The 12,391-nt window shown below is 42.3% G+C and overlaps 1 protein-coding gene across 1 annotated transcript in view; it reads right to left on the minus strand.

Moving 5' to 3' along the window:
• DHX9 (DEAH (Asp-Glu-Ala-His) box helicase 9) overlaps nucleotides 1-10,718 on the minus strand; it is a gene marked incomplete at its 5' end in the record, with an annotated part of 28,503 nt that extends 17,785 nt beyond the window's left edge. The window contains 9 exons of the mRNA XM_008938316.1: nucleotides 1,703-1,864; nucleotides 1,960-2,049; nucleotides 2,623-2,756; nucleotides 3,417-3,463; nucleotides 6,646-6,791; nucleotides 7,187-7,299; nucleotides 7,569-7,680; nucleotides 9,993-10,106; nucleotides 10,578-10,718. Of these exons, the coding sequence (XP_008936564.1) occupies nucleotides 1,703-1,864; nucleotides 1,960-2,049; nucleotides 2,623-2,756; nucleotides 3,417-3,463; nucleotides 6,646-6,791; nucleotides 7,187-7,299; nucleotides 7,569-7,680; nucleotides 9,993-10,106; nucleotides 10,578-10,718 (1,059 nt within the window). The remainder of the gene's footprint in view (nucleotides 1-1,702; nucleotides 1,865-1,959; nucleotides 2,050-2,622; nucleotides 2,757-3,416; nucleotides 3,464-6,645; nucleotides 6,792-7,186; nucleotides 7,300-7,568; nucleotides 7,681-9,992; nucleotides 10,107-10,577) is intronic.
• Nucleotides 10,719-12,391: the final 1,673 nt, after the last annotated feature.

The following is a 12,391-nucleotide window of genomic DNA, read 5'->3' on the forward strand; positions in this document are numbered from 1 at the left end:
CAGTAAGCCAATGAGATAGTTTGATGCACATTCAGACAGCCATGTTTAATGTACAGAATGAGATCATGTCAGCACATAACCGCACATAGAACAGTCAATGAAAAAAGGAAATGGGAGCAGAGAGGGAAATTTATCAGGCAGCACTTGTATTTAAAACACGAAAGAATTCTAAAGAAATTCAGATTTGTCACCAAAGGTCTAATTAATTTACTGAAAATAAGTTAACTGTATGTCCTGGTTTGGAGTAGAACAGAACTAATTCTGTTCAGTGGTTTTACTTTACAGCTAAAGCTCTTCTAATTAACTGCACTGTCTGAAGCTAACAGCACATTTTCACAGACACTGTCTGCTTCTAGCAGGGATAACCCTCCATGTTTAGAGTTACTACCAAGGACTGGTGTGCAGACCAAGGACACTGCTAAATCCCGGGTACCACACGGAGAGGGGCAGAAAGTACAAGCCACACCTGCAGGGAGGAGTGGACAAGACAAGTGACCCTAAATTGACCAGGGGGGTATTCCAGCCCATATCCCTCATATTCAGCATAAAACCTGAAGGATCGTGAGGAGCAAGCCCTTCTGTCTCCATTCCACCTTCTTCCTCTTTGTCTGCTCCTTCAATGGCCGGCATCTGAGGAGGACTCCATCCATTCTGCCTTTGATCCCGGGGCCCATGTTCCTGAGCTCAATCCCAGAATCCAGCTCCTGGACCCAGTTGCCATCTGTGGCCGAGTCCAGCCTGGGACTTTTCCCCAGGGCCTGCTCCACAGCACTGGGGGTGACAGTGACATATTGCCATTGGTGGGGAGTTGGGTTCAATATTGGCTTTGTCTATATTTGTACACATTCCATTTCATTAGTAGTAGTATTTTCACTACAGCCATTTTACTTTCTTTTTTGATTCAATAAGTCTCTCCCCCTTATTCCCTTTCTCTTCCCCTTTTGGGGGAGTGGGGTTAACAAAGAGCATGTTACAGGTCTGAGAGTGACCCTGGCCCTAAACCATGACATGTACCATGACTAGCACTTAGAAATGTTAATGAGATATGAAGCCAGCTCAATTTGCAACGTCTGTAAATATATTATGCAGTTTAAGCAGCAACACTCAAATTTAGATCAGTTCCGTATCTTTAAAATCAATATATAATGATCAATGTTAAATTCACATCATTTATGGACAAAAACCTGCAATTGAAAGTAGTATTAAATTATTATTATTGCTGCTGTTCATTTGCTCTGTGGTGAATGGGACTAGAAATGACAAACAAGCAAGCAAGCAGGCTGATTGTGTAGTGACACCAGCTTGGAGCCCTTTCTGCTCCTTGAAAAGAAAGTCCTAGCATGGAAAGACAGGGAAGAGAGACTAGCAAGTTATAAATTACATCCTCATAAGTTTACCCCATAATTTCAATTAGAACTTTGTATTGGCTGCACAATAGCAGGCAAAAAATGCAACAATGCAAAGAACTGGGGCATCCAAGACACTGCTGCTCAAGGACACAATGAAATATGAAGTAAATACAGGGAGCCCCTACCAATGAAAAGACTCCCTTCCTGCAGGTCAAGGAAGGAAGAAATTTTATCAGTGGACTGTTTTCTCCTTTAGAATAGCTCATACTTTAAGTCCTGGGGGTAAAAAGCATTTAAAAGTTCCAGAAGCACAGGGAAAACAAACAACAAACCAACTTTTTAAGCTGTCTTACATTTGCCAGAGGGCCCTCATCAATATTGCAGCCGGTCCAAGGGTTCCAGTTGGAATGAGGTGGTGACCATGGAACAACTTCCATATGACTTTGTCTCTGTGATGGTTCAAAATGGGCCAACTTTCCAACATTAATCATAACTGGATTCCCAGCATCTTCAGGCTGTAAATCCAACAGCAAAGCAGGCAAAGAAAGATAAATGTATTAAACAAGCAGGCCTGATATTTAGTACTGGGGTATCTGAACCACTCACTCACCATAGGCACAGTCTCCAGAGACAGTTCCCGTATGGTCTTTTGCAGCTGATTTTCTAAGTCGGAAGACAGCGACACCTCATAGGGTTCCATCTATTAAGTGTTTAAAAAAACATATGCTGATAAACACAAAGAGAAGCCAGAACTCCATGCTACCAGAGCATACACTGAGCCCTCGAATTGTTCCTCTGAAATCAGGCCAAAGAGTACCACCAGTTCAAAATTCACATTCTTGAAACATTTTGCTGACTTGTCATCCAACAATAATCTGTAGAATGTTTGTAAATATCTGAGCTTAATTTCAGAGGAAAACATTCCCAAACTTGTAACCAAATACCTAAAAAAAAAACCTAATATGCCAGAGAATGAAACCAAATAGCCAAGAATCGTATGTGGTATAAACAGAAATCTTCACACTTGTAGAAAACTTATACTAAAAAAAGCATTTGTTACAAACCCTATTTAATACATTGTTGAACTGGTTTACTGCTCCATATTTCTGATCCAAGTCACGGCCCAGACCAGAACCAGTTGCTGTTCTAAAGTACCAAAGTTATTATCAACACAGAAGTTGTGAAACATTGAGAGCAAACTCATCTTTCCAATAGAGTGCTTGTGTGTTATTAAAATGAAAGCAACAATTTCTGACCCTTCTGCCAAACTCACCGATTCTCCTTTTTTCTTCGTCTGACCAGAATAAGGTTCTATGACACCAAGATGGTAGAGCTGTCTAACCAAGGAAAGGGCACAGGACTGGGCTGCCAGCTTTTTGTTTGATCCATGCTCACGGCTGAAAATCCCTGCAGCACACAAAGTTCAGAACTGTAGTAGCTGATGAGTCAAATGGCTTCCACACAAGACATAACTCTGCAATGAGCTTTCTGATTGTTCACACAGGGCAGGTTTCATGGAAAGAATCTCAAATCTTGTTAAATCCAGAGTTCTAACACAAAATCCAACCAGGCCCCTTCACCAGCTGACTCACACTAGCTGTGTAGTGTTTCTTACTCACTCATCGGGGAACTCCTGTGAACTTTTTTCTGCATTCCGTGTCTAAGGAAGTATCAGTATCCTATACCACCCAACATCATCATACAGATTTCACAGGAAGCTTTATATAAATGGGTATGTTATAGACAGCACACCCATTGCCTGGGAATGTATCAGACACCTGCATTTTAAGGGACAAGTAATTAAGACAAAAACCCTACTGTATCTCTCACGCATTTATTCGTGCTGAGAAAACCCGCTCAGTGGAAGCACGTAACGGACGAGCAGCAGAATGCAACAAGTACAGGACACAGGAAAAAGATTTCACGTCAGGAAACAAACAGGAACCTTCACGTCTGGAAGTGTCTCCAACACATAACTACACAAGTCTGTATCCACAAAAATACAACCTATTCCTCTTGACCAAAACCTATCTCTTGCTAAGATGAAAAATAAATAGGAACACATACTTCTGCCCAGCTGCTTCACATAAATGTTCATTTCTGCAATAAAGCTCCTGTAAGAGAAAGAAAAAACACAGAAGTAAAATTAGCAATAGCTGACACTGACACTGCAAAAAGATCCACTCTTTCCAGCTTTTCTAGGCAAAGTTGTCTGCTCTTAGTCAGAGACTCTCAACTCATCAATGGCCAAGGTGAAGTATTACTGCTTTTAGTCCCTTTAACCCCAAGTTAGTAGGTAACAGACCTGCTATCAATAGAACCAGTAGATCTAGTTATGAAGAGACCAGCAAGTGTCACTGCTCAGCATTGAAATTTAAATCCACATTATTAGGAAATACACTCTGAGCTGACTAAATTTAAGGCAACAGTTATGAAGCACATAGTGTATTAATGTAACATGAACATGCATCCCACTGTACCATTAACTGTATCCCACATTCTATTAATGTAACCCACTAGCATCCTGGGTTTTTTAACCCAGATGCAACACTTCATACAGCTCCCCCGGGCTTTGCCACACATCTGGCCAGCTCAGAGCACAGACAAAACTGAACCAGGTCATTTTGTCAAAGACCATTGAACGTATCTGCACAGATGGGGACAGAGTACTTGAATTTTCATGAAGCCTTCACTGCCGTACTCTGAGAACAGCACAGAGTCAAAAGCCACTCTGTACAACCAAGGTAACAGTTTTCCTAGGAGGCACGTACCCAATTCATTTAAAGTTCAGCTGGTATATTCATTTAGGCTTAAAAAAAAAAATAAATGAGGAAGCCATATGTCAGAGGACAATGGAAACCAAGATCCATGTTCTTAAGAATCACAAAATGAAGTCTTTATTTGTACAATGGAAAACTAAAGCTGAATTCTTCTCAGACAGGATTTAAACTGGCCAATGTGATTCAAGATGTATGACTGGGCTTTATCAGCCTGAGAACCTCTTTGAAAGCTATGCCTTGGTACTTCCACAGCTGCAGGCAGAGCCCTGCACCTGTGTCCTGCATTTCTTGCTGTAAGCAAACAAACAAAGAAAGGTTAAGTGAGGGATTTAAATTTCCAGTTAGAACTCCTTCCTGTACTACCAGTGAACTGACCTTCAGGCACAGTGGCTTCAGGGGTCGAAGGCCACTGGCTTTCAGGGACACAACAGCCAACTAAGGCACCGATGACAGTATGTTTCTCAGCCAGGCCTATAGTCAGCATTCAATCTCATTCTCCTCCACCTAAGGGGAGAACAGCAACACCAGAAATCAGTTTGCAGCAGAATCCCGTGTGATTGTTTAGCACAGCCTCAGCAGCACCACGTGTGAACATGCACAGATCTTTGGTGTCGCTCGCTGCTACCACCTTCAGCAAGAACACAAGGAGACAAAGGCATCCCACGCTACTGACGGACTCCCCAGAGAGAAAAGCCACAGCCCAGCCCTTAACATGTAGTTCACGTTTTGTGTAGTAGGAGAGCCATGCTTATATTTACAGTTCATACCCTCCTGTCATAATTAAAGTTTCGAATCCAAAGTTTCCAGCTATAGCTAAGTTCTTATACCATGTGACTGTGATTAAATTTACAACAAAAAATACATTTCTCCTCTAAAAATCTCTGAAAGCAAGGCTGACATTTGTATTATAAAGACCATTACTTAAAAAAAAGAAGAGAATGGTAAGATACACAGCAACTGGTATTTCTTAAAAAAAAAAAAAAAACAAAACAACTTTACTGTCCTCAAAACTCTAAAATGTCTGAAATTACTCCTCTCCTATTATGTATGTCAAAAGGATTAAATCCCATAGTTTGTCCTCTCTCCATGAGCACCAGAACATGAGGACTGTTCCTCGCCTATCCAACCATTTGCAGCAGACCGTTTAGTTCCCCGTTCTGCCATTCCACCCAGGCCACTTCATACAAGTTTGCCTGGATGGAGCAGATAGGGAAACCCTGAAATGCTCTTCAGAAGTGCAAGTGGGCTGAGAAACATACTGTCATCTACGGCCAACTCATTCTGCTCAAGACTATGTGTATTTATAAACATGGGGTTTCATGTTTTTACCTGCAGATGGCATAAAATCAGCTGCACAAATAATCCGCAAGTTACAGAACTAAAGTGCTCAAGGACTGCATCTGTAACAAGCATATTTAAAATTCCTGCTACTGTATAAACTAATTTTTATGTTTCTCATTTAAGGGAAAGAAATACCCTTGCCTGAGAACATAAATGGACATGAAGTGACTTGAAGACAGGCTTTAAATGAGAATTTATAACTTTCTGACACAAATACACATATTTTTGATGTTCTAAATGCTTTTAAGACTCAATAACAATAGAATACCAGAAGTCTTGTAAGTGAGACTCTCATGGAAGACTAATAAGAAAATTTATTCATCTTTCAAAAAATAATAACTCTCATACAACACAAAAGCCCAACAAAAAGAATCCAGGAGCGGCATGCCATTGTTTCTGACCACAAAACATTAATATTTCACACGAAATATAATGTCCTGAAATTCTGATGATTTGTAAAGACTATTCCAAACAGGGCTAAAAAAATAGACCCCCATCCATGCTTTACGCACAATCTGTTATGCATTATTTTCATCTGGGAGAAGCACATGCCAATTTTCTGATGGAATGGGCAGAAAGTCAAAAACCAGTAATACCCAGCTGGTTTCAACTGAAATTTAAGACCCTCAAAACTCCTCTAGGAAGATTCTGCCAAACTGATTTTTCCAGTAGGAGATTCTGCTGCCAAAAAAAAGTTAGTTATAATAAAAATATAAATAGCATGTCCTTAAATCACGTTTCTATATAAGCAAATGTAAGCATATTTAATATTTACTCAAACGTATAAAGGTAACTACAGTCATACAATTATGGCAAGCAACTGAACACTGTTTCCATTCAAACTGAGACCTCCATAGTTAGCTAGAGCACACCAAGCACTGTAAAGCTGCACATCCACAAAAAAACATCAGACAAATTTCTTCAGAGTCACTCAGATCTCAGCACCAAGGTTCGTCACCCCCGTTTCAAGATTTCAAGACCCCAGATGACCTCTAGAGGTCCCTTCCAGCCTAAACCATTCTATGATTCTGTGATGCAGGGAAGTTGCTGGTCCTGCTAATGAACACTGGTTACTTAAAAGGCACTACAAAGCATTCCAAAGAAGTGTGATGAGCCACTGTCACTGAAAAGATTTCTAACCCTTCATACACAGAAGGTGACTAAAACTACCAAACCTGTTGTGATCAGGCCCCATTTCCGTGTATTTATATTCTTCCTGAATCTTCTCTTTTTGGAAAAACTGGTTCAGACGTGCCTTGGCATTTTCCAAGGTCCAACTCCCATGAAGATCAGCATTTAAGTCCACTTCTGACTCTGAAGTCTAATGTGGGGGAAAAAAAGTATCATTTGCTGGTTTCTAATAGATTTCAGTTCAAAACTTTCTTATAAGAGTCTTTGAAATAACTTGTCTAGATACTATAAAATAGCTAAGACCTTACTACAGAAAATGCTAAAAATTCCTTTTTCCTTACTTCCATGACAAAACATCTATACAAATTGATTCCACAGCATCCAGACCTATTTATTTTGCTTTCAGCTTAAACAAGTTACCTTTGTTAAAAGCCAGCAGGTAAAGCTGCAGATTAAGTTAAAACCAACAGCAAAATATCAAACAAAAACTGCAAACCTGAGTATAAATGGCAGTAACAAACAATAGGGAGTGACAAATAGCTTTTCAAGAAGGAAAGTAAAGGGGGATTACATAGAATGACTTACTGCCTGTGCTTCTTGCTCCTCTTTCTTTGAATAGTAATCTTTCAAATTTGCACCCCGATCCCACTGAGCTCCACGATTGCCACAGGTTCCAGGTGCTGCACCTGGGCCATTGCCTACCACGTGGGAAAAAAAACAACAAAACCCAACAAAATAACTCTGACGGAACGTGTTCTTAGCAGTGGGGAGGTACTGCCTGGCAACCTCAACAGGCCATGACTGGTCTATTAGATCTCATGCAGTCATTCACACCTCCACCTCAGAACTACAATGACTCCCATCTTCTGCCTGCGGAATTATGCTCTTTGGGAGAAACACCCCCACCCAAATCTATACACACCTATTACACCCACACATACATAAACAACTCTTTTCTCAGTCTTACCTATTTCAGCCCCTATAAGCAAATGCGGAGGTGGAGGTCCACCCAAAGTAGAACTGGAACCAGTAACATCTCTAGCTACTTCATGTCCATCAGGGGTATCACCAGCTGCTGGCTAGGAGAGAGAAGGAAGGGAAATATCAGCACATTCAGATGGAATAATTCTTTTTACTATTTAGCTAAAAAAATGATCAGGCAGTTTAGAGAGATTATGCACCATTACACAATAGTTACAGTAACCCCTGATAGTAACAACCTTTTAAAAACTGAAAGGAATACAATTGCTGAATGTTTGGCTTTTTGTGGGTGTTCTATAAAAGGATTTGCAACCACTAAGCAGCCCTGACTTATGGAAGTTCAGCAATTACAATACCAACTGTTTCAGCATCCATGAGAAGTAACAGATACTGGTCCCTGTTGTACATCTGAGGGAACTCAGATACACCTTACCAACACACACACAAAAAGAAGCCATAAGAAAACATTAAAGCCTCAGAAAACGACAAAATTATGGTTAATCTTTACAATTTGAATCCTTCCCGTTTTCAGATGTGTATCTTTACCTACCTGACCACATCACCTCTGCTTTATTTAAGACATAGAATACATTACCCCTGTGTTTCTTCTAGGAAACTAACTGCTCCAACACTGGTACAGGTCTGTCTACCACAGGGTTTCACCTGGGCTAATGAGGCAAGGACACTGATTCCACTGGACAAACTATGGATCTGACACAGGAACATCCTCAACAAGGTGCTAAAAGGAGACTCTTCCCTCCCAACATTGAACGTGGAGCTCCATGCTTTATTTACTGTTCTCTAAAATGACTGTAAAGACAGAGCTACCCTCCTGCTCAGCTCTTCTGTGATAGTCACGAAACATCGTAAAAAGAAGCGATCCTGGTAGACACACGAGGAGCTAAGGCAGAAAGCCTCTACAGTTAAAAAATGCCAGGTCTTTCATGTCTGCTTCAAGGTGTCTGTGATTTTGTTGTTGCTGTTGTTATTTTCTTTGGTCAGCAATTAACAGAAGTGATAAAAGTGATCCCAGTGATAAAAGGAAGGCTAGGAAAGATGTGGGCCCTCTCCTGAAGGAAACGGGAGACCTCATGATGAGGGATATGGAGAAGGCTGAGGTACTCAACAACTTCTTTGCCCCAGTCTTCACCAGCAAAGGCTTCAGCCACATCACCCAAGTTGCAGAAGGCAAAGGCAGTGTCCTGATTTGGGACAGAACAGAACTAATTCTGTTCAGTGGTTTTACTTTACGGCTAAAGCTCTTCTAATTAACTGCACTGTCTGAAGCTAACAGCACATTTTCACAGACACTGTCTGCTTCTAGCAGGGATAACCCTCCATGTTTAGAGTTACTACCAAGGACTGGTGTGCAGACCAAGGACACTGCTAAATCCCGGGTACCACACGAAGAGGGGCAGAAAGTACAAGCTACACCTGCAGGGAGGAGTGGACAAGACAAGTGACCCTAAATTGACCAGGGGGGTATTCCAGCCCATATCCCTCATATTCAGCATAAAACCTGAAGGATCGTGAGGAGCAAGCCCTTCTGTCTCCATTCCACCTTCTTCCTCTTTGTCTGCTCCTTCAATGGCCGGCATCTGAGGAGGACTCCATCCATTCTGCCTTTGATCCCGAGCCCCATGTTCCTGAACTCAATCCCAGAATCCAGCTCCTGGACCCAGTTGCCATCTGTGGCCGAGTCCAGCCTGGGACTTTTCCCCAGGGCCTGCTCCACAGCACTGGGGGTGACAGTGACATATTGCCATTGGTGGGGAGTTGGGTTCCATATTGGCTTTGTCTATATTTGTACATATTCCATTCTATTAGTAGCAGTAGTAGTAGTTTTTTCATTAAAGCTGTTTAACTTTTCCAATCGATAAGTCTCTCCCCCTTATTCCCTTTCTCTTCCCCTTTGAGGGGAGGGGCAGCCCTGACCCTAAACTGTGACAGGCAGGGACTGGAAGAAGGAAGATCCACCCACTGTAAGTGAAGATCAGGTTCAAGACCATCTACAGAACCTAAAGGTGTACATGTTGATGGGACCTGATGAGATCCATTCATGGGTCTTGAGGGAACTGAGTTGCTAAGCCACTTTCCATCATATTTAAAAAGTAATGGCAGTCTGGTGAAGTTCCCACAGGTTGGAATAGGGGAAATATAACCACTGTCTTCAAAGGGAGAAAAAAGGAAGACCAGGAAACTACAGGCCAGTCAGTCTTACCTCTACCTGGCAAGATCACAGAGCAGATCCTCCTTGAAGGCTCTACTAAGGCACAACAAAAATGAGGAGGTGATTGGTGGCAACCAGCATGGCTTCACCAAGGACAAATTATGCTCGACACATTTGATCACTTTTTACAATGGAATTACAGCATCAGGGAATAAGGGAAGAGCAACTGGTGTCATTTACCTGGACCAGGACTTGGACACCATCCCACATGGCATCCTGGTCTCTAAATTGGAAAGATACAGAGTTGATGGACAGACCATTCAGCGGATAAAGAATTGCCTGGATGGTCGATGTCTAAGTGGGGACCAGTGATGAGTGGTGTTCTGCAGGGATCAGTACTGGGACCAGTGCTGTTTAACATCTCAGTCAGTGACAGGCAGTGGGATCAGCTGCACCCTCAGCAAGTCTGCCATACAGAGGGGCCTCAACAGGCTCGAGAGGTTGTCCTAGTACAATATTATATATCAAAACATGTATTTAAATAAATTCCCAGTGTCACATGTATGTACTTGGCACTTTTAAAGTCTGGCTGCACCTTAGAGGAACTCTGAATTCTCACCAGTTATGCAGACCAATACACAGATGTCTTTAACAGATCCCCCTACAACACTCTCTGTACGTACTCCAGCTCCACAAGCACAAGTCCTGCACGCTCAGTCTTCACTCCACAAGGTGCCAGACTGAACTGCAGGGATGAAATGCAACTGGAGGCACGTAGCACTGCAAATACAGGTTAGCTTTTGGTAAGGAGAAAGAGCAGCTTACTCCAAAGGCAGGGACGTCCTCTCTCTTCATTTCATTCACCCGAACCAAGTAATTGACAAAGTCTCGAGCAGCATTGGTCTGTGCATCTTTCTTGTTAGTGGAATTGCCCATGCCAACATAGTTGAAGCCTTCCACTCGAACCTGCCAATGAAAACAGACATCTGTGGTGTGGACAAGTGAAAAGGTCATGAAAACCAGCAATGCTGAAACACTGCATTCAGCTGCTAATAGCATAGGAGAAACATTATTGCTGTGTATTGTAACATAACATTCTACCAATCTACATATGCATGTTTCTGTAGGTTTTGAATGTATACTTTACACCTATTAAAGCAAACACCCACAGTCCATTTTCAGAAACCATGAGCGTTTCCCAAAACCTTGCTGACAAAAATGAATCGGTGCAGGAAGAGGTAGTGCAAACACCCAGCAGCAAACTCTGCCCTGGTTCATGTTCCTCATCCTTAATACCAAACCCTCAGGAAACAAGGACAGGTGCAAGCTTCCGTGTCCTCTACTGTAGCCTCATGTTATTGCACTTAGCAAGAGGCAATGGATTTTAGGAACTTCAAGCCAAGCTTTAGAGCAGCAATTTTACATCCTGCCAGCTTACTTGACATACTGCTGCAAAACTTGACCATGGGAACTTTATTGTAAAATATATGGTTAGTCTGAATTTTGAATATAATACTCTGCAACCACTGCTTCTCATCTTAAACAGTTACTGTCCTTTCACATTTACTGTCAGCAACTCCATGTCATTTCAGCTTCCCTTACACATTTCTTCCATTTTACTTCCATTCCTCACCGTGCAGACCATGTAAACAGCTTTTTACTACAGCTGGTTGTTCTTAGTAAGCAGGCTTGCATATAACATTCCAGCTAGTGCCAAGCAGAGTTTTGCACACCACTAGGGCCAGACTGCTTTGTCCTCTGATGGCAAGTCACACCGGTAGCCAATACCCATTTTCTCATCAAACAAACTCTGACAGCATTTTGCTTAACAGGCCCCAAACGATGAGCCCCAACTTTCAGCAGACTATCAATCTACAAGTACAACAGTATCAACCAACCAAACAGTAACCATACTGGATTCACAGCCATCATATCAGACTGTAAAAATTAGCAAATGAGAGCATTTTAGTGAGGCCTATCCTTTTACCTGTTAAGTTTCTACAGATGTTCATGGAGAAACAACATACAAAAAACAGAACAACAACATTGCTGTTCATACAACCACTTCATGCACATAACGCTCCATCTCAGTTATAATGCCTTAAAATTGGTCTAACACCACTGTGTTTCTCAGCTTTGTTACTGGTGGGGAAGACAAATGGGGGAGGAAGGCACAGTGCTTAGTGCAAATCTATGGCATCACTCACAAACTAACTCTTTGACAAATGACCTTGCACTTGGTGTCAGCATTCTGCTGGCGCATCCACAATATTTGGAGCCAGGAACAGAGTAATATTACAGCAGCATGCAGACTAGCAGCCAATCTGACAAGAATTTTTTAATGCATCTCAAAGCAAACTCAAGAGAGGACCAAATCTCTGGAAGGTAACACACAGCACCCCTTTCTGACAGCCTAACAGCAAGAAGGGTCACGCACGTGATGTAAACAAACACATCACCCTCACAAACCCAATTCCTTCCTACTTCAAGAGCTCTGCACCAGCCCGCTCTGCTTTCACAAACCCGCTGAGCGCGCTGTACAGCCCCCCCGCATGAGGAGCCTGGACGCTGGCTGCAGGGCGGCCGAGCCGCCCGCCCTCCCCAGGCACTGCCCGCGCCGCCCGCAGAGGGTCCGGCAA

The sequence above is a fragment of the Merops nubicus genome, unplaced genomic scaffold (assembly GCF_000691845.1).
Source record: "Merops nubicus isolate BGI_N331 unplaced genomic scaffold, ASM69184v1 scaffold12484, whole genome shotgun sequence".
NCBI lineage: Eukaryota > Metazoa > Chordata > Aves > Coraciiformes > Meropidae > Merops > Merops nubicus.